This window comes from Physeter macrocephalus, chromosome 5, assembly GCF_002837175.3.
Source record: "Physeter macrocephalus isolate SW-GA chromosome 5, ASM283717v5, whole genome shotgun sequence".
In the NCBI taxonomy this organism is placed as follows: domain Eukaryota; kingdom Metazoa; phylum Chordata; class Mammalia; order Artiodactyla; family Physeteridae; genus Physeter; species Physeter macrocephalus.
Genome location: NC_041218.1, coordinates 96,174,163 through 96,194,741, shown reverse-complemented (window position 1 = coordinate 96,194,741; position 20,579 = coordinate 96,174,163). Strand labels below are relative to the sequence as shown.

The 20,579-nt window shown below is 34.5% G+C and overlaps 1 protein-coding gene across 2 annotated transcripts in view; it reads right to left on the bottom strand.

Moving 5' to 3' along the window:
* CDK13 (cyclin dependent kinase 13) overlaps positions 1 to 20,579 on the bottom strand; it is a 116,550-nt gene that overhangs the window by 25,948 nt on the left and 70,023 nt on the right. For both annotated transcript variants that reach the window (XM_007118162.4, XM_024115152.3), the window contains exons 6-9: positions 16,075 to 16,264; positions 14,658 to 14,714; positions 3,093 to 3,194; positions 2,922 to 2,999 (exon numbers count right to left, since the gene is read on the bottom strand). In XM_007118162.4, the coding sequence (XP_007118224.2) occupies positions 2,922 to 2,999; positions 3,093 to 3,194; positions 14,658 to 14,714; positions 16,075 to 16,264 (427 nt within the window). The remainder of the gene's footprint in view (positions 1 to 2,921; positions 3,000 to 3,092; positions 3,195 to 14,657; positions 14,715 to 16,074; positions 16,265 to 20,579) is intronic.

The window sequence follows — 20,579 nt, the reverse complement described above, 5'->3', positions numbered from 1 at the left end:
TATACCCTGAGAAAACCATAATTCAAAAAGAGTCATGTACCACAATGTTCATTGCAGCTCTATTTACAATAGCCAGGACATGGAAGCAACCTACTTGTCCATCGACAGATGAATGGATAAAGATGTGGCACATATATACAATGGAATATTACTCAGCCATAAGAAGAAACGAAATTGAGTTATTTGTAGTGAGGTGGATGGACCCAGAGTCTGTCATACAGAGTGAAATAAGTCAGAAAGAGAAAAACAAGTACCATATGGTAACACATATATATGGAATCTAAAGAAAAAAAACGGTTATGAAGAACCAAGGGTCAGGACAGGAACAAAGACGCAGATGTAGAGAATGGACTTGAGGGCACGGGGAGGGGAAAGGGTATGCTGGGACGAAGTGAGAGAGTGGCATGGACTTATATACACTACCAAATGTAAAATAGATAGCTAGTGGGAAGCAGCCGCATAGCACAGGGACATCAGCTCGGTGCTTTGTGACCACCTAGAGGGGTGGGATAGGGAGGGTGAGAGGGAGACGCAAGAGGGAGGATATATGGGGATATATGTATATGCACAGCTGATTCACTTTGTTATAAAGCAGAAACTAACACACCATTGTAAAGCAATTATACTCCAATAAAGATGTTTAAAAAAAAGGCTTCCTAGCCAAAAACGAGATATGCCTCTCAAACACTTATTCAAATCTTCCTTACAATTTTAGGTGAAACATTATAGTTTTCAATATTCCTGGAGTATATACGGTGGTGGTTTTGTTAAACATGCTCTCCACTCCCTATGTTTCTAACTGGTTATTATTGGTACGTAGTCTTTAAAAACTACTGCTTTAGAATATATGTATTACTATATAATATATATTAGTATGCTGTGTGTATATACATACATACATACACACACACACGTGTGTGTATATACACACACATTCTTAACACTTGCCATTTTACCAAATTTTTTATTCAAGGAATTTAAGGTGATTTCCTTGCACGCTGCATGTATGCAATGCTATCAGATACAAATTATGATAGTATACCTCTTATTGGGTTCACTTTTCTAACACAACTAGTTAACTAGTTAGTGCTTCTAAAACACTCTTAAAATAATGATACTGCTAGTCAATTTTTTCTCATTCTTGCCTTTACTTCTAGTATTTCACCACTAAATATTATTTAGTCTGTTTGTGATACATACTTTATTGTGTTAAAGAAATATGCCTCTACACTTAATTAGCAGTTTATAATTTCAGCAAATGCCTATTCAACACATCAAGATAGACATATTATTTTACGTCTATTAAAATGATGAATTATAATAATGGAATTCCTAAAACTAAAACATTCTTGTATTCTTAGGATGACCCTACTTGACTCTCCAAGTTAATTTTTACTAAAACATTACATACTACTGGCTAATCAATCCTTTTAGAATTTTTGTATTAATATTCTGCAGAAATTTTTCATGCTGTCTTTGTTAATTCTTGGTGTTTGTGTCATACTAACTAAAAGTTCCAGGAAGTTTTATTTCCTACATAGTATAGAGAATTGGTTATAAGTTTAGATAGTAAGGTAAAACTATCTAGATTCAAATCTCAATTTTGCCACTTGCTAGTTGTATGACTCTGAACAAATCCTTCACCTCTGTAAGGTTCAGTTTTCTTAACTATAAAAACAAGACACAACTTAACTGAAGTAATTCAGGTGAAATTCCTAGAACAATACTTGTATCATGTATAAACTAAATAAATACTAACATCATTAAAAGAAACCCTAGTATCCAATACAATTAGGAACAATAGTTAGCTAACTGAAAAAATGGGTTAGAGAAAATCATTACCAAAAAAAAAAAAGAAAAAGAAAGATACACAGATACATGATTTAAACATTTTATTTTAACTAAAAACGTATATATGTGCATTTACTTCCCAACTTTCTGACATAGGGCCATGGCCTTCTCTTTCATCAGAGGACTCACTGAATGGGATTCTACATTAGCCAACTCTGTTAAGTCTTTGCAAAGCACTGCATCTGTCTATAGTTAATTAAACAACATATGTACAATAATAAAATGTTTGTATACAAAATGGGAAATAACTACCTCTTGGTCGTCATACTCTTCAACTGGTGGAATAAATACATAGTCTTACTATAGAGTGGTAATCTACTAGCTGCAAATATTCAGCTTGCTATGTTATCAAGCTAGTATTATTTACAGATGGAATGTACAGCATCAATTAGTCCAATAAGTCTGCTGAAGGGAAGGTTCACAGTACATGGGTATGTATGTGCCTTATACCAGTATCTTCCCTAAAAATTCTCATCCATATTTTGAAACACTCCTGCAAATCTTACAAGTTGCAAATTAATATTATTATATATGAAAACCAAAGCTCTTTTATAAAAAGGAAATTTATTTAAAATATTAAAGAAAAAGATGATTAACATGTAAGTCCTATGACCTAGGTCCTATAATAGGCTCCAAATAATGAAGACCTATGCTAGTGAGTACATGGATGTATTTTGGTGTGTCTGCGTACACATATACATATAAACACATGTGCATATACATATGTAAAAGAGTATTTCTTTAAAATATCCCCAAACATTAATTCTTCCATACTGCCACACTCCGAAAAAAACAGAATCTACCATTCATTCTCTCCCCCCTCATATTAATACTCCTCCTTCCCAGTCTTATCTTTAGGGACTCAAACACATTAATCTAATCACAAAATATCTAGGGACTTTAAGATCCTTAATTTTACTAGAACATTTATCAGAGTGCCTGCATTCTAGTTTCTCCTCCATTCAGCAATCATCAGCCTTCAACAGAAACATGATGTTCTCCTAGAAACACAAGCGTGAAAAAATTTTAATTTCCTACAGATATTACAAATATTAAAATCACAAGCTTACCTTATTAATTCTAGTTGTGCAAGCTCCTGATTTGCTTGAAATATAGGTTTTTTAGTGAAGAGTTCACCAAGGATACATCTAATGGGAAAAATATCCACCATTACCAAATGGTATGATTTTACTTCACTACCAAGTTTCAAGTAAATTAACCAGTCAATAAGCCTATCTTACCCACAGCTCCAAACATCAATAGCTGGTGTGTATCTTTCTTCTCCCAGCAGCAGTTCAGGTGGACGGTACCATAAAGTGATGACCTTGTTAGTATATGGACGACTAAAAAACACAGAAAGCACTCTTTAGAGTTAGTATGTGTTACAATAAGAGAAATTCTCTTAAGAAATATTATTTTGGCTAATCAAAGCAATCCTACAATCCTAACTAAAACTACTTTCATCTGCCTACAGACATGCTATGACATCTAATACATGATAATAAAATACATGTGAAAGCAATGTGATTACCTGAAAAATTCCCTTAATATATAAAAATTAAAAGTTGTTGGCTTGTTTTAACTGTAATATGGTCAAAGAAAGATCTTTATATCAACTGTTGGCATTGATGATTTTGACCAAATCTGGCAAATCACTAATGTATGGCAAGATACAGTTCAAACTGTAACCACCTAACAAAAGTTTTCAACTGGGCATATCTTTCCTTGGCAATATTTCATTGATTTTAACCCACTTTGGTATGTGAATAGAAAGTACAGAAATGTAGACTGTAGTAGTTCGGGTCTACTCTGCCAGGAACCACTAGTGATAGGTAAGATACTTTGTCAGATGATTTCTTTGTCACCTTCTAACAATGAGGACATATATATATATACTACTACCACTTTGTCATAGAAGATATTATCTAGTAAGCTGTGTAAGTGTTTTCACTCCTCTGAGAATGATCCTGTTGTAGCTGATTCACATGAGGAAAGACAGTCTAAGAAGTTAGAGGTAGTTCTTCGACTGTTCTGTGTGATCACGTATATCTTTAGGTCAATTCTAAACTTCTCTTCCTTTCCAAATATCCTCCAAATCACAAGGATGCAAAGGCTATATCACAGGAAATTTCCCAGAATGGCTGTAGTCCAAGCCCAGTTACCTGAGGTTGGCTTGGACTCGGACCAGTGTGGGGAAGGAAAACAAGGAGCATATAGTTTATAAAGCAACTCCCTCTTGCCAACTGTAGGTCTGAAGTTCCAGGCAGCCTAAGACCTGAGTAGCCTGCTCCCACACTGCCAAATTTCTCCAAATAATTTAAACACTTAGACTGTAAGCCATCGAGGACACCACAGCATTACCACAGATAGGACTATAGTAACAGTGTGCCAAAGCCAGGAAAAAAGGATACTTGACTTTGGTATAAATTGTGAAAAGAGAAGATAGTCTAAGAAGTATGTTTTCAATAGCCAACTAGGATTAGATTTTTCTAACATTATTAAATTACTTTTCTTAGTGATTTTTGCTTGTTTTTACTAGCATCACTTATCTTCATATAACGAGGAAATCTTTTAAACTCTAGCTATTCTAATTAAGCTGGATTTAATCATTTAAAAATATGTTCACCTCTTTATGTCTTAACACCTTTTAAATTTGAAATTCCTTCCCACTTTTCTCATTCAAACCTATACCTCCTTTAAAACATGGTGAAAGACCCATCTCCATAAAGTATAATCTTTTATTAACAACAGATTTATTTTTAAAGAAAGATTTGTTTTCATATTCTTAAATTTACACCATACTTACCACTATAATGAACTATTTTGTTTTCTCTATATTCCCAGAAAAATCAAAAGACCTCAGAGACCATTCTTCATTATGAAAAAAATAGTACCCACACACTAAGCCCAGAACAATGTTGGGCATAGGGCAGACCTTTTACTGTATATGGCCCTGCAACTTTAGGTGACATATATGAATTAGCTGGGTGGGGGAACAAAGTCTGAGAAAATTATGATACGTAGTTTTCTAAAACATTTCAAAGGTCTATGAGCGTGTGAAACGTATGGTCTTGCTACTAAGGTACAACTAGGTATCTACAGTCTCAAGAAAAATGTTTAAATTAATGTAAATCTGTCAGTAAATAGTTAATTTTTTATCTTTTTATGTTTAGAAATGTTTTTAAATATATTTTTTAAAAATAAAAGTCTGCTGTATTATGTGGAGAAATTACACAAATTAAGGTTATTAAATTTTATATTTAAATAAAAGATTATTTTATATGTGTGTTAAAAAGAAACAACAGATCCAAAATGGAGTTACTTGTGTAACTCCCTCACCAGCAAACCAAGACTTACTACCTAACCTAACTGCAGATTCAGCCCCTCCCAGGAAAGGCATCTTAACCAATCGGTCTGGAATTTCCTGGTCAGCACTAGCAAAGTCACCTGCCACACAGACCCCTCCCATCCCTTAAAGGAAAGTGATCTTGCCACGGCCAATCTGCTTTCTGCTAGTATAACTTTCTTGTCCCTGCCCTCTTCTGCCTTTAAACACCTTCCATTTTGTATGGCTCCTCGGAGCTCCCTTCTACTTACTAGATGGGATGTGGCCTGATTCAGGAAGTGTTAAATAAAACCAATTAGATCTTCAAATTTACTCAGTTGAATTTTGTTTTTTAACCATATTATATATCAAGTTCTAGGCAACATTTAGAACACAGTCATCTTTAGCAGTTAAAATTAGACTAGTTCACTTCTTCATTAACTCTCATCAAATTCAGAAGTGAAAATATTTAGTACATTTTCAAAAATGATTAAACACAGAACTAGATGAACTATACATCTAGGTGTACAGCAAAAGTACTTAATGTATACCAATTAATAGCGTTTCCAAATATATCCAAATGCTCAGTTTCTGTCAGAAGAAAAATAAGAACTACGTAAAGACTGGCAACATTCAACGGTAAAATTTGACATAGAAAAGCTCAATTTTGACATAGAAAAGCTCAATTTTAAAACACTAACATAATCTCTAAATTGTGGAAATTCTTTCATTTATGAAGTAAATAAATATTCAAACATATATATTTTTTGTAAAACAAAGTACCATCCCAACATTTCTCTTTACAATCAATGAAATATCAACAGAATAGAGATCAAAGATTATGTGCTCAGTGACAGATTCCAACACTTTGCCCTTCAGGGGAGGTGTGACGTGGTTATGGTCTTCCCTATTCAACACACCACAAGCAGCACTGTATTCCTAACAAAGGGAGCACTGCCTTAAGGGTATATCCCCAGGCTGGCAGGCAGCTCGGCCTCCAGTCTGGTCTGAATAGGTAAAAGGCAAACAGATGATCAGAGCAAGATTTTAGGCCCTTGAAGTATTTGGAGATTCTGGATAATCCAAATTAAAATTCACAAACCACAGTTGATAACTCTTTAAAGACCATTCTAAGAAATGAAAAAAAATCATATAATAGGAAATACCTAAATTAGCTTTAAAACGCTTCACTTTTCCAACAATAAAGTCTACACTTATTTCTTTTAGAGTGTAACTTACATTTTTGAGAAAAACATGGAAAGAGTTCAGCTAGCTAAATTCATCATATGCCCAAATGCCATGTCTCCTTCAGAATCCACTATGTAAACACCTACCAAAACTACAAAAGAAATTTGGGACCTTTTTTTTTTTTTGTGGTACGCGGGCCTCTCACTGTTGTGGCCTCTCCCGTTGCGGAGCACAGGCTCCGGACGCGCAGGCTCAGCGGCCACGGCTCATGGGCCTAGCTGCTCCGCGGCATGTGGGATCTTCCCGGACCGGGGCACGAACCTGTGTCCCCTGCATTGGCAGGCGGACTCTCAACCACTGCGCCACCAGGGAAGCCCTGGGACCTGGGACCTATTTTTAACACCAACCCAACTTCTAAGGTCAAAAACCCAGGAGTCATCCTTGTTTCCTTTTTCCTTCAAATCGCACATCTAATCTGTCAACAACTTCTGTCAACTCTACATCCAAATAGGTCCTAAATGCAACCATTTCCCACGATTTCAAGGAAATCTGAGCCAGTACCAACTTTTAGTCGGAGCCACTATTATCTTTTTTCTGGTACTACTGCAACAGTCTCTTAACTAGTTTCCTTGCCTCGATCTCTAGCTTTCCTCCCCCACTTTTAAGTTTTTTAAGCATAAAACCAAGTCATTATCAGTTACCTGCTTAAACTGTCCAGTGATCTCCCACTGCAACTAAATAAAATTTACACTTTACCTCAGGTGATAAGACTACACCCTGGAGTATCTCACTTCCTCTTTCTACACTGGGCAACATCTTGGCCCCCTTAAACTTTCCAAGTCTGTTTCCAGGCCTTGCAGTTGCTGAGTTCCTTCTACTCGGAATGTTATCTGCCTAGGTCTTCAAATTAAGTTATCCTCTTCTCATCACTCAGGTCTTAGCTCAATTTTACTTCTCAAAGAATTCTATCCTAACTGCCTTAGCCAAAATTAGCCAAGCAGCCACCCCCAAGCTCATAGTGTCCCTACAGACACTATTTTATTTGCTTTGTAGCACCTGGTACTTTAAATTCTTTCCGCTACCCAACAGGTTGATTGTCTACCTTCTTTCATGACTATATAATGAGACCAGGGATTGATCTGTCTTTCATATCTCTACTACGTAGCCAATAGGTATTACCTAGGTCAGTGTCTGGCATACAGTTAAGTACTTATCAATATTTTTAATCAACTGATTTATGCCATAACTACATAACAATAAACACAGTCTTTTCCCTCATGCCCTTTCCCCATTCCCTTCTAATTTTACCCTACTTTCCTCCTTTTGATTTTTTCTCAGAAAAATAAATTTCTGTATCATAACATTGTTACAAAAAAACATAAGTAATTTTTTTCCAATTGATGTTACCTTAGGATCACTTGTGCATTCTTATTACACATGCAAATTTAGAAGTCTTATAAGTACCTGTATCTTAACATATCCAAAAGGAAATTTATTATCTTCTGCCGTAAACCTGCTTCCCGTTTCCTGTCTCAGCAAACAGCATCACAGTTTATGGCAGAGATTGCTAAGCTGTCTTCTAAAATCTGTTCTTCCTTTCTTCAATGGGAGCTGCCCACCTACACTACATTTCCCACCCTCACTGCAGTTAGGTGTGGCCACATGACCAAGTTCTCGCCAATGGAACGTGAATACAGGTGCCATTTCTTGGCCTGGCTCATAACACCCCTCCCTCCTCTTTTCTAGCTTCTAGCTGACAGACATGGTGATAGACTTGGAAAGCATGTGAAGAAAGGCAGCAAATCTTCCAATCTGGATCCTTAAATGACTGTATGAAGCAGTCACCATTTGATCAAACAATATGGTGAAATATTATCAATTGTGCAGCAAGGTAAAGTAGCAACTGCTCCAGATTACTGAGTGAGAAATATAAACTTCTTATTCTTTAAGCCACTGAATTTTGAGGTTCTCTTTGTTGTAAATTTAGCTTCTCCTAATTAATAAACCATTTATGCAATTCCTTAAGCAGAAATCTTACTGTAGGGGTAAAGGCAGGGATGTGTCTACCAATACAATAGTCAACCATCAAGTTCTAACGATTCTATACCTTATGATATAATTCATCTCCATCTTTCCAACACCTATGCCCATTGCCTAGTTAAAGCCATAATTATCCTACCTAGGTTTTTTTTTTTTTTTTTTTAAAAATCACTACTTTTTTTTTTTGATGTGGACCATTTTTAAAGTCTTTATTGAATTTGTTACAATATTGCTTCTGTTTTATGTTTTGGTTTTTTGGCCACGAGGCATGTGGGGTCTTAGCTCCCCGACCAAGGATCAAACCCACACCCCCTGCAACAGAAGGTGAAGTCTTAACCACTGGACCGCCAGGGAAGTAAGTCCCCCATATCCTACCTAGGTTTATTGCAACCCTTTTCTAACTGATTGCCCTTGCTTGCAGATTTACAAGGTCAATCTACTTTCCAAAGTGCAGTCAAAGTGATAGTATAAAATAAAATGCCAATGTTTACACCTTCAATACACACTGCTGCCTCTGGGAGAATATCCACACAAGACCTACAAAATTACTACTTGGTTCCTGCTCTGCCCACACTGAACTATCAGTTCCCTGAGAAGGCTGAGCAAATGCTCATTTTCTAGAGCTAGGAGATAGAGCCAGGGAGAGAACAGAGCTGGCAAAAAAACTTTCAAGAACATAGTGGTGCTGTAATTATGTTTTAAATCTTTTAAATAAACATTTTAAATAAGCTTTTTTTTTTTTTTTTTTTTTTTTTGCGGTACGCAGGCCTCTCACTGTTGTGACCTCTCCCGTTGCGGAGCACAGGCTCTGGACACGCAGGCTCAGCGGCCATGGCTCACGGGCCCAGCCGCTCCGCGGCATGTGGGATCTTCCCGGACCGGGGCACGAACCCGCGTACCCTGCATCGGCAAGCGGACTCTCAACCACTGCGCCACCAGGGAAGCCCCTGAAATAAGCTTTTTAATGTCCTTTTCAAAGTTAACACTGACAAAAGACAATGAAAATGACTGTTTTATTAAAGTCAAGGAAAAACTCATGATAATTTACTCAAAACTTTTACAAAATAGGTGCCATACCTCACTTTTTACCTTAGTGCTTAATGAGGAAAAAGCAAACACTGAGAAAGTATGCAGACAGAAGGACTTTAATCATAAAAGAAAATTCCAAGGTGGGTGGAGTTAGCAGAGAATAAAGCCAATCTCAAATCACTCAATTCAATATTCATTTATAGTATTATGAAGAAAATATTCCATGGTATGATTAGGTTGTTGTGTTTACCAATGTAAAGACAGAAGTATAAGACACTGAAACTGTTTTGAAACTAGGATATTTAAATCCCAAGAAAACTAAAGTACTGATGTAATAATGAAAATAGATCATCCAAAGTTAGACAAATAAATAAAATCCAGAATCCTCAAAACTGAACGTTTAGGACTTGGGCTACTAGGTTTGGCTACCCACTGTCAACATCCTAAAGACGGTCTTGTTTACATCACAAAGAGAAAACACAAACTGATGTGACATCACACATACGATGTTTTTCTTTTCTTTCATGGACTAAAAAAAAATTACATTATTGAGATATCTACCCAGTCTTCTCACAAAAAACAAATTCATCCCTACTGAAAAAGAAACAGGATGGAAAAACATATAGTGAGGTTCTTAGGTGTTACAGAATAAATTAATACTTTAAAAAGAAAACCCTAAAAATAGGAAAAGAACCACTCCAATTTATTCCCAAAATTAAAGTTAAATCCCAAGCAATAATTCCATAACCTAGCAAAACACACACCCATAAAATCCCTCTGACATTAAATTAGAAAAAGAAAACAGTAACTCCAACAAGCTGTTCCTCTTGGATGGCTAGAAACTACCTTTGTAAAAATCCAGAAATAATGGTCTCGACATTAAATATTCTGAATTTCAACTTCTACTGAATATCTTCATCTGTAAATAAGTCTCATTAACAGTTTTTGAAAAGAAAGCAGACAATATTTTCTTTGTCTACTAGGGAAGTGGCACCAGCACCAGCAATACTTCTTTTATTTTTCAAACCTTCTACTTTAATGTGGTTAACAAGACATTAAAGTATAAAGTCATGATAAAACTTTCATGTGAAATCTCAGGTAATTTTAAATATTTGATGCTATCAAAATATTTCGCATTTATAGACTTTATTAGATACATAAGGAGCTTTAAGGGAGATTCAGAAATGGAAATATCACACAAACTTGCTGGAAGACTAAATGAGCATACTTCATTTGGCAAAAATAAAATATAACATTTGAAGGGCCAACAATTAATATTAATATAATTAATATAACACCTGAAGGATCAGAATTAATCAAGCAGTTACTATGAATGTGTTTTATACTTTAAGGCATATAAAACACAAAAGTTTAAAATAATGATCCCTGTCTTTAAAATAACTACAATTCTAGCTGTAGTGAAAAGAACAAAAGTAAAAAGACCAGCACCAAGGAGGCAATTTCAATTCTGAATATAATTCCATCTAGTCCCTGGACAAGCAGCAAGAGGTAATTCGTCCATTCACACCCTACATAGGTTTGGGAAAATTTAGTTTGGGTTTTAATGGAAATTTTATGAAAAGCCACTAGATGGTGATATTGCCTTCAAAAATGTTCAAAAATCTATTTTGTTCACTGTAACTTTCAGAACCACGAAAGAAGTGTTTTCCAATACACTATAAATATCTTAGAGATTTGAAATCCTTCATCTTAAAGTTGAGAATAATGACATACAGAGATACTAAGTGACTTGCCCAATATTTCACAACTGGTAAAATGGAAATGCCAGGACTAGAGCCAAAGTTTCCTGATTTAGGCCTAAGGATTTTGAGTTCCTTCCATTAAAAAAGTAAATGTGTTAAGTTATAGTTTCTTCTCTAGAAAGTGAAATTAATTTCAACTTACATGTAAAGTGCATATTTTTCATATGAGACGGTCACATAAAGAGAAAAAGATACTCCATTACTTGGAAAAGCATTGTAGCAAAGACTTGGTAAAATAAAAACTCAGAAGAGGATTTATCATTGTGGCTAAAAGTCTTGGGGAGAGGTGGACTTAAAACAGCTGCTAAAAAACTGAACAGATATGAAGAAATGAGGCAAAAACCTCTGTTCTCAAGTTCTATATTTCCCAAGGCCAAATAGAGCAAAGCATGAATGCTGATGTTCAAAACAAGAAAATGATTCTTCAAAGTTTAAAGGAATCATTTTCCCCCCTAATTTTAGCCCAGTGGTTCTCCTTTCCTCTATTGTAGCACACATGACAGAAGAGATCCATACTGGTCACCCACAACCCCATGCTCCATTCCTACATACTAGCTGTAGTTCCATCAAGTTTTCCTCAAATTCAAAAAAGATATACCGGGACTTCCCTGATGGTGCAGTGGTGAAGAATCCACCTGCCAATGCAGGGGACACGGGTTCGATCCCTGGCCCGGGAAGATCCCACATGCTGTGGAGCAACTAAGCCCGTGCGCCACAGCTACTGAGCCTGCGCTCTAGAGCCTGCGAGTCACTGCTGAGCCCATGTGCAACAACTACTGAAGCCCATGCACCTAGAGCCCGTGCTCCGCAACAAGAGAAGCCACCGCAATGAGAAGCCCGCCCACCGCAATCAAGAGCAGCCCCTGCTCACCACAACTAGAGAAAGCCCGGGTGCAGCAACAAAGACCCAACGTAGCCAAAAATAAAAATTAATTAATTTAAAAACAGATACACCAAATCAAATAAGTGAGAGAGATGTAATTGATGCTATTACAGCGATAAGCTGAAATCTGCTCTATTTTGAAAAAAACAAGAAACCCTACAATAATTTCTTGACCACTTTATTCTGCCTGTAATAGCTAATTACTTAGAAAATACTTCAAAAGATATTTGGATGGGGGTATTATGGTTTCTTTCTGCTTATGATAACAAAGAAATATGGATGGAAATAATTTGCTGTATGTTTATTTCAAGAAATATCTAGAAAACTTGGGATAATATAGTGAATCTGCTAAAGGCAGTGAATTTCAGTATGTTATTAAAATTTACTAGAACAGTATGTATATTTTAAAGTCATTCCATTAAATTAAGCCTACTTCTCTAACTGATTTTAAAGAAACTGGAATTATTCGAATCTGAAAAAGAGTAGTTTTAAAGACGTACATAACCCTGAAGGAAAGGATATTTGCTTATAAAACAAAATGATATACCAAGTTTTTAACTTATAAATTTGATTAAGCAGAAAATTTCAGTATACATTACCTGAAGATGCAAAGTTATGGCATTTTAAATTTCCTACTTCCTTAAGTTCAAAATTCTTACATCAATTCAGCAAGGCAATGGGGACCAAGGTTCAGTGAACACACCACACCCCTGACACTCCACTGAAACCCAACATTCCATTTTAAAAGAGAAAAAAAAAATCAAAGGGAAAATGGATTATGACATATAAAATTTGGCTCTACAGTCAGTTCTTCTGGAACATATCTATTCCAATGTGAACAAATATCTGCATAAAAAGAATCTATGAGATGGAAAATGGTAATTTAGCTGTTCTCCATCTCCACTGAAACCTAACACGAAAACAAGAGGAAAGGGATTTATAGTCAAAGTATGATAGACATATACTTCTAATAAGAAAGGATAACCAAACTACAGTGAAATCTCAGTTAACCAGCTAAGCAGGTAGAATCCTTAATTAAGAAGAATTTCCCCCTAAATCATTGAAATTTAGTCATTCAAAAAGTATACTTCAAGTGAAGTTTTGGATTAAGTATACTTAAGGACCAATTTATTTTTTTCCTTCGAATTCTATCAAAAGGCACTATTATACACAATGGAAAGAATAAATAATTGGGAGTTGGAAATTTTGAGCTATACACTCTTGATGATACTAACAAATATTTTTGGATCTTTCAAGTCACTCAACCCTTTCTAGGTTTCCGTTTTCTCAAACACAAAATGAGGGTTAGAGCTGTTAAGCTCTAGAACAACTTCAAACAAACAAGCAAAAACATACAACCTTTTCTTAAAATAAAATATTAAAAGTGTAGTAAGTTAAAACAAATAAAGGCCAAAAAGCTCTGGCTGAAGTAGGTATAGGGGACTGGAGCCCTGTCCATAACAAGCTGTCCATACCACAGTCTGAGTTTAACAGAACTCTAATGTATCCAAAACATACCATTTAAAAACCTCTAAACACTAAAAATAATTTTCAGAATTATGTCACAGGAGCTGCAAGATTAAAAAACAAATATTTCACTCTTAAAAAAAATTCAAAAAGGGGATTTTTTTTCAACTAACCAGAAACTGGCAAAGATTCAGTGAACATAAATAACTATTGCTAAGAATTCCAATTAACAGATATTTTACTATATCCAATTATTATTACACTAAATAAATTATAGAACTGTCATAAGGAATTTATACATATATGTATATATATTATATATAAAGAAATAATGCTGTCTGACAAGAAAGGAATGGGCTAATAAACTGGAGATATTAAACCCAGTTAATTTCATAGTTTATATAAAATTCCCTACTTCACAAAAATACTTTATTTTGAAATTCCATATTATTCTTCTAAGAATAATCCTAATAAGACAAATCAATTTCACTACCATCAGGCACAAAAGGAGCCAAATGGGATACAAATCCCTAACTTTAGCCACAGAAGCTCCACACAAAGAAGTTATACACTGAACTTCCTCACAATAGTTTGTTTAAATAAAAGGTTCTAGAGAGTTTAAAACAAACACACATTTATATATAGATATAACTATAGTTAAAAAAAAGTTTTAAGTAAGTCCAAAATAATAATTAAAACAAAATATACAAGTTTAAACATGTAACATAAAAAGCATTTACTAAGGTTTTTCATTAAACACAAAAATTACAAACATCTTAACGTCTGGACATGCATTAGAAATTTAAGCATGAATTTTATTTAAAAATTCCTAAGTTCATTTAAGAAACATTTAAAATGGCACATTTTAAAAGAAATTATATTTATCTCTAAGTATGAAAAAAATCTATTATTTTTACATTGATTTAATGTATAAAATTTTGTAATTAAAATAGTCAACCCAACATGGTATAAAACTTCATTATTTCATGTATTTAACCATGAAAAGAAAATTTCCCTTTTGTTAAAAAATAAACTATCAATAAGGTATTCTTAATATAGCTTCTAAAACTGGTCACTAATGTCTATAATATTCATTTGAAAACATTCTTACCTTTCTTCTGAGCTATACAATCGAGCAAGTCCAAAATCTGCAAGTTTTATCTGCCCTCTGGTGGAAGTAAAATAAAATGAACAAAAAATATTAGTCTACTCTGAATTGATCTTACACATTCATGTTGTATTCCTAGAACTAACCAAAAATTCACTGATATAACTGAAACTTCGATTATACTGCAGTACCCAAGGTTCTACAGGAAAAGGCAAATAGATAAACTCACAACAATATAAGGCAAAAATTAGTACTTTTCTTTGGATAATTTCAGCTACTATTAAACAAATACTGTTGTTATATTATTATGATATATATATAGTATATTATTATATATAGTAATAATAGTACTAATATAACAGTTTCTCAGTACTATTCAGTTCCTATTTAGAAAAGTACACTTCAATGAAAATAAAACAAAATGAGGTAATTCATACTACTTTAGTAATAAAACAAATTATTTGTTCAATTCCAGCCAATAATGCACAAGAAATGAATCACATCATTTTAAATTTATGTTTAATTTTCCAGTTCTTAAGAGTGACATGGTGCTCTATAGAACATTTTCTACTAATAAAATCAGGACCAGGCATGCCTCACTTAAACCAACAAATAGTACCAATTACAAGAGAATTATCAGAGTTCAGGTTATGCTGGCATTGAAATATTTAACATAAGCTTTGAATATGTATGTATGTATGTATGTACATATACACTTCAAAAAAAGTTCACTTTAAAACTGTTGACTGTTTTTTAAAAAATTCCAAAATAAAAAAGATGCTAAAACCTATTCTTAACCTAAAACTGAAATCACATCATCAATTATTAGAAGAACCATTCACATTATTTGGAAGAAAATCAAATGAGAGGGTCAACTAAGTATTTTGGTTGGGGGGTGCCTATAATCTTTATTACTTCCCTCCCCCCCAGCCCCCCCATGGAGGTATGACAGCTGTTTCTGAGCGACAACAACAAAAGAAAAGGAGTGGTTACGTAGTTTGCCCAAGGTCACTTTAACTACTATATGGTTTATGTATACTAGTATACTGATTCAAACTATTATGTGGATTCAAACTCAGGTCTTTATGACTCAAAAACCCCTATTTATATAAGGTCAAAGGGACTGTAAAGTTCTTTAGAGGTTTGATCCAATTAATCCTATTAAATTGCTTGGATTGAGGGGATGGATGGAACTTCAACAAGTCAACTAAATATTATTTTACATACATTACAAACTATTACTGGAAGTTAATTAACTAAAGTATATTTAACACAACTTCAGACGTAGCCCAAGCTGTAATATTGATTTTGTTAAAATAGTCTGAGCAATAAAAACCTAAATTTTAAATCTTTTTAACAGAATCAAGGTATACATTATATAAGGCTCATTTTAAACATATATATCAAACTCATATCATACCTATTATTTAGAAGAATATTTGAACACTTAATATCTCGATGCAAAAAGTTCTTCTTATGACAATAATCCAGACCTTCCATGAGCTGTCTCATAAATGACTTTATGTGATTTTCATTAAAATGAACCAAGCCTGATTCCAGGAGTCCCATCAGATCATGGTCCATATATTCAAACACCAGATAAAATGCACCTAAGAACAACAATTAATACATTAAAGATTTTGTTCTTACAACTTTTCTATAGGTTCAGAATTTTTTAAAAATAAAATGCTGGGGAGAAAATTAATCCTTGAAAAGAACTGCTACTTCTGTCATTTAATAATGTTCATCCTCTTCTCTGTGAATTTAATATCAATACCATCCCAAGGAACTATCTAGCCAGTTTTCTTCTCCCAAAGAAAACTGCTATGACATAAAATCAACACTGCTAATTTCCACACTGCATAGTTTCTGGGTATGATTGATGTAAAATAAATTCTTAGCTGTTTTACATATTGAACAAATTGTCTCTCAGCAGAAGCTGAATAAAATCAGTATAGTTCATCAAAGAAAATTTAAAGATGTTATAAGAATTACTTTTAATAAAAAAAAAAGAGTCTGAGCCCAGTCGGGCTTTAGATGACTTCTATTAAGTTTTCAATAAACATATAATTTAATTCTTTTATACAGCTCCAGAGCATTTGAAAGCATACAAATTACAACTTTATTTTAAAATACCAGCTTATTAATCCTGCTACTAAAACCTAAAACAGCACATAGCACATACACAACATACATACGATAGATTCAAAATTCCTAAATGAAATTTGCACAAATTGAATCTAAAGCTATATCTACAAATATCTCAATCAGGCAGTTTAATTTATCAATTCAAGAATGGGAAAGCTAATAAAATTCAATACATCTATCTTTCAAAGTAAAAAAGTTATCAATATGCCAAAAAAAGGCATCTGAAGAAAGTTCATGATCAGTTCGTGATTAAAAACAGAGCAAAGGGAATTCCCTGGAGGTCCAGTGGTTAGGACTCGGCGCTTTCACGGCAGGGACCAGGTTTGATCCCTGGTCCAGGGATCCTGCAAGCTGCGTGGCACGGCCAAAAAAAAAAAAACAGAACAGAGCAAAGATTTCACAGTAAACTTGCAATAGAAAGATTCTTTCCTAAAAGTTTATAATGGTACCTCTCTGAAACCAACAACTATTGTCATATTTAATAGTAAAATGCCAGATGCTGTACACAAGACAAGAATGTTCATTATTACTAACTACTCTAGAAGTTGGTAAGTAAAATTAAAAACAAAGTATAAATACTGAAAGTGACAAAAACATGATTATTGGGAGATGAGATGACGATTCTAAAAGATCCAAAAGAATTAAAAAAAAAGTAGCTGTGTTAGAAAAAAATCATACACAAAAAATAAAAGACTTTATATATGCCAGCAACAATGAGAAATTAAAATTAGAAACAATGAGAAAGTAAAATTTAAATGGCTCTGCAATAGAAAAAAAAATACTACAAACAACTAGGAATAAACTTAAACAATTATACAAATTTATTAAGGATTCACCAAATTGTAAAATTCTGTATTTTAATGCAATTTCAGTAAAAGGACCAATGATTTGTTATTTCTTTTGCTGAAAGAACACTTAACTTGAGAAACTAATCCTAAAGTTCACCTTGAAGAAAACAAAACCAGAGTATCAACCAAAACGTTTCTGAAAATAAACATTTGCCCTACCAGAAATTAATATGACCTACTGTACTATTGGGACAGACAGAAAAATGCATAAAATATATACCAGAAAAAAAAATCCCAAATACGTATCTACTGACTATGAAAACAGCCATTTTAAATCAGTGAAGGAAAAAAAGAGGCAGAATAGTACGGGGACAAATGTGCAACCCCAAAGGCAGGTTGGGAATTATACCAAAAACAAACCTATTAAAAAACTGACAAATTTCAGTAAATAAAAATTTAGAAACACATATGTAAGAAATAAATATGAAATAGAGGTAAAAGGCAAATAAATGACAAGGTGAAGAAACTTATTTGCAACACAACAGATTAATTTTCTTAATATAAAACAAACTCTTACAAATCAGTACCAAAAAAGACCAGTACTACAAGAGAAAATGAAAAACAAAATTAACTGTCAATACACAAAAATGCCTATGTACTTAATCTCACTATTAATCAAAATATACAAATCAAACAATATACCACTTTTTTGTTTTTTGTTTTTTTTTTTTTTTTTGTGGCACACAGGCCTCTCACTGCTGTGGCCTCTCCCGTTGCGGAGCACAGGCTCCGGACGTGCAGGCTCAGCGGCCATGGCTCACGGGCCCAGCCGCTCCGCGGCACGTGGGATCTTCCCGGACCGGGGCACGAACCCATGTCCCCGGCATCGGCAGGCGGACTCTCAAGCACTGCGCCACCAGGGAAGCCCTACCACTTTTAACTAAAGGGAAAATATTTCAAAAGAAGAACTACACAGTATTAACAAAGGTGTGAGATAAACAGACACTGTTATATAGTGCCAGTAGTAAACTGGTATATTAACAAAATATAATTTGGCAACATGCACCCAAAGCTTTAACAATCATGTACCCTTTTATGTAGTAAGGGCTTTTATAGATACTTAGCACAAGGAAATGAAAGATAGAAAAGATTTATCTACAGGCATGTTCACTAAAACCAATATAATACTAAAATACCTAAAAACATTAAGCAAAAAAACCAAACCAAATAAACAAACAAATGGGTTATTATGGTTCATCTATACCATACCATGCACTTTGAAAAACACTGTAGAGGTACGATGTTGATATGGAAATATATTGATGATATTGAGTTTAAAGTAGATTAACAAAGATTGTGTATTTGATCCATCTATCTCACTATCTTTGATGTTATTAAGTAACACAGTTACACACAAGAGTATCTAGAGTAGCACAGCCCAATACAACTGCTACTAGCTACGTGTGGCAACTGAACACTTGAAATGTGGCTAGTCCAAATGTGCCTGAAGTGTAAAACATACATGGGATTTCAAAAACTTACTACAACAACTAAAAAAAATAAAATATCTTGATAATCTGTTATATTGGTTACATATTGGAATAATCTATTGATATACTGGGTTAAATAAAAATATTATTAAAATGAACAGAGCTTTAAAAAATGAGACTAACCGATTATTTTAAATTAAAATATAATGTCTTGCATTCTGTTTCTATTAGACAGTACTGAATTAGAGTAAGAATTGAAACAGAAGAGCTAAGACTATCTCTGCATGCAGATGACCTGAATGCTTGTTCTCTGAAAGGACATATACATTCAATTTAAAATACTGTTAAAAACAGTGACATAATTTAGAAAAACAGCAGAAATAAAACACCGTAGTCATTGGGCTTCCCTGGTGGCGCAGTGGTTAAGAAACCGCCTGCCAATGCAGGCGACACAAGTTCGAGCCCTGGTTCGGGAAGATCCCACGTGCCATGGAGCAACTAAGTCCGTGCGCCACAACTACTGAGCCTGCGCTCTAGAGCCCACGAACCACAACTACTGAAGCCCCCGTGCCTAGAGCCTGTGCTCCGCAACAAGAGAAGCCGCTGCAATGAGAATCCTGCGCACCTCAACGAAGACTAGCACCTGCTCTCCGCAACTGGAGAAAAGCCCGCGCACAGTAATGAAGACCCAACGCAGCCAAAAATAAAATAAATAATAAAATAAATTTTTTTAAAAAGATCTAAAAATAATAATAATAAAACATACAGTAGTCATTAACATAACTACCAGTTAAAAAAAAAAATGGGGCTTCCCTGGTGGCGCAGGGGTTGAGAGTCCGCCTGCCAATGCAGGGGACACAGGTTCGTGCCCCGGTCCAGGAAGATCCCACAGGCCGCGGAGCGGCTGGGCCCGTGAGCCATGGCCGCTGAGCCTGCGCGTCTGGAGCCTGTGCTCCGCAACGGGAGAAGACACAACAGTGAGAGGCCCGCGTACCGCAAAAGAAAAAAAAATGGAGGTCCCATTTATAATAAATAAAATTTTTTTAAATTTAAGAAATGTGCAAAATACTTCAGAGATAAATTACAAAACACTTTTAAAAGGCAAAAAACTATAAATAAAAAAATGGATACATTCTTAGGAAGGCTCAACATGATATTTTCCTAAGTAATTTATAAATTAAACAAAGCTCTATTTTTAAAAATACCTTGTTTTCTTCCTACAATTAGATAAGCTGACGTTATATCCACACAGGAAAATAACTAAGTAAGAATAGCAATGAAAATATCTGAAAGAGAAAGGCGGGGTGGGCACTAGGCTCTACCAGCCCAGACAGTTTAAGACAGAATAGTGAATTCCTATAATTAAAAAGTGTGATACTGCGAAAGGAACATGAAATAAAACAGAAATCCAGAATTTTACCTAGGTATATATGGAACTTTAGTAAATGATAAAGATGGCATCATATCAATTCAGTGGGAGAAAAGATCAACTTATTATA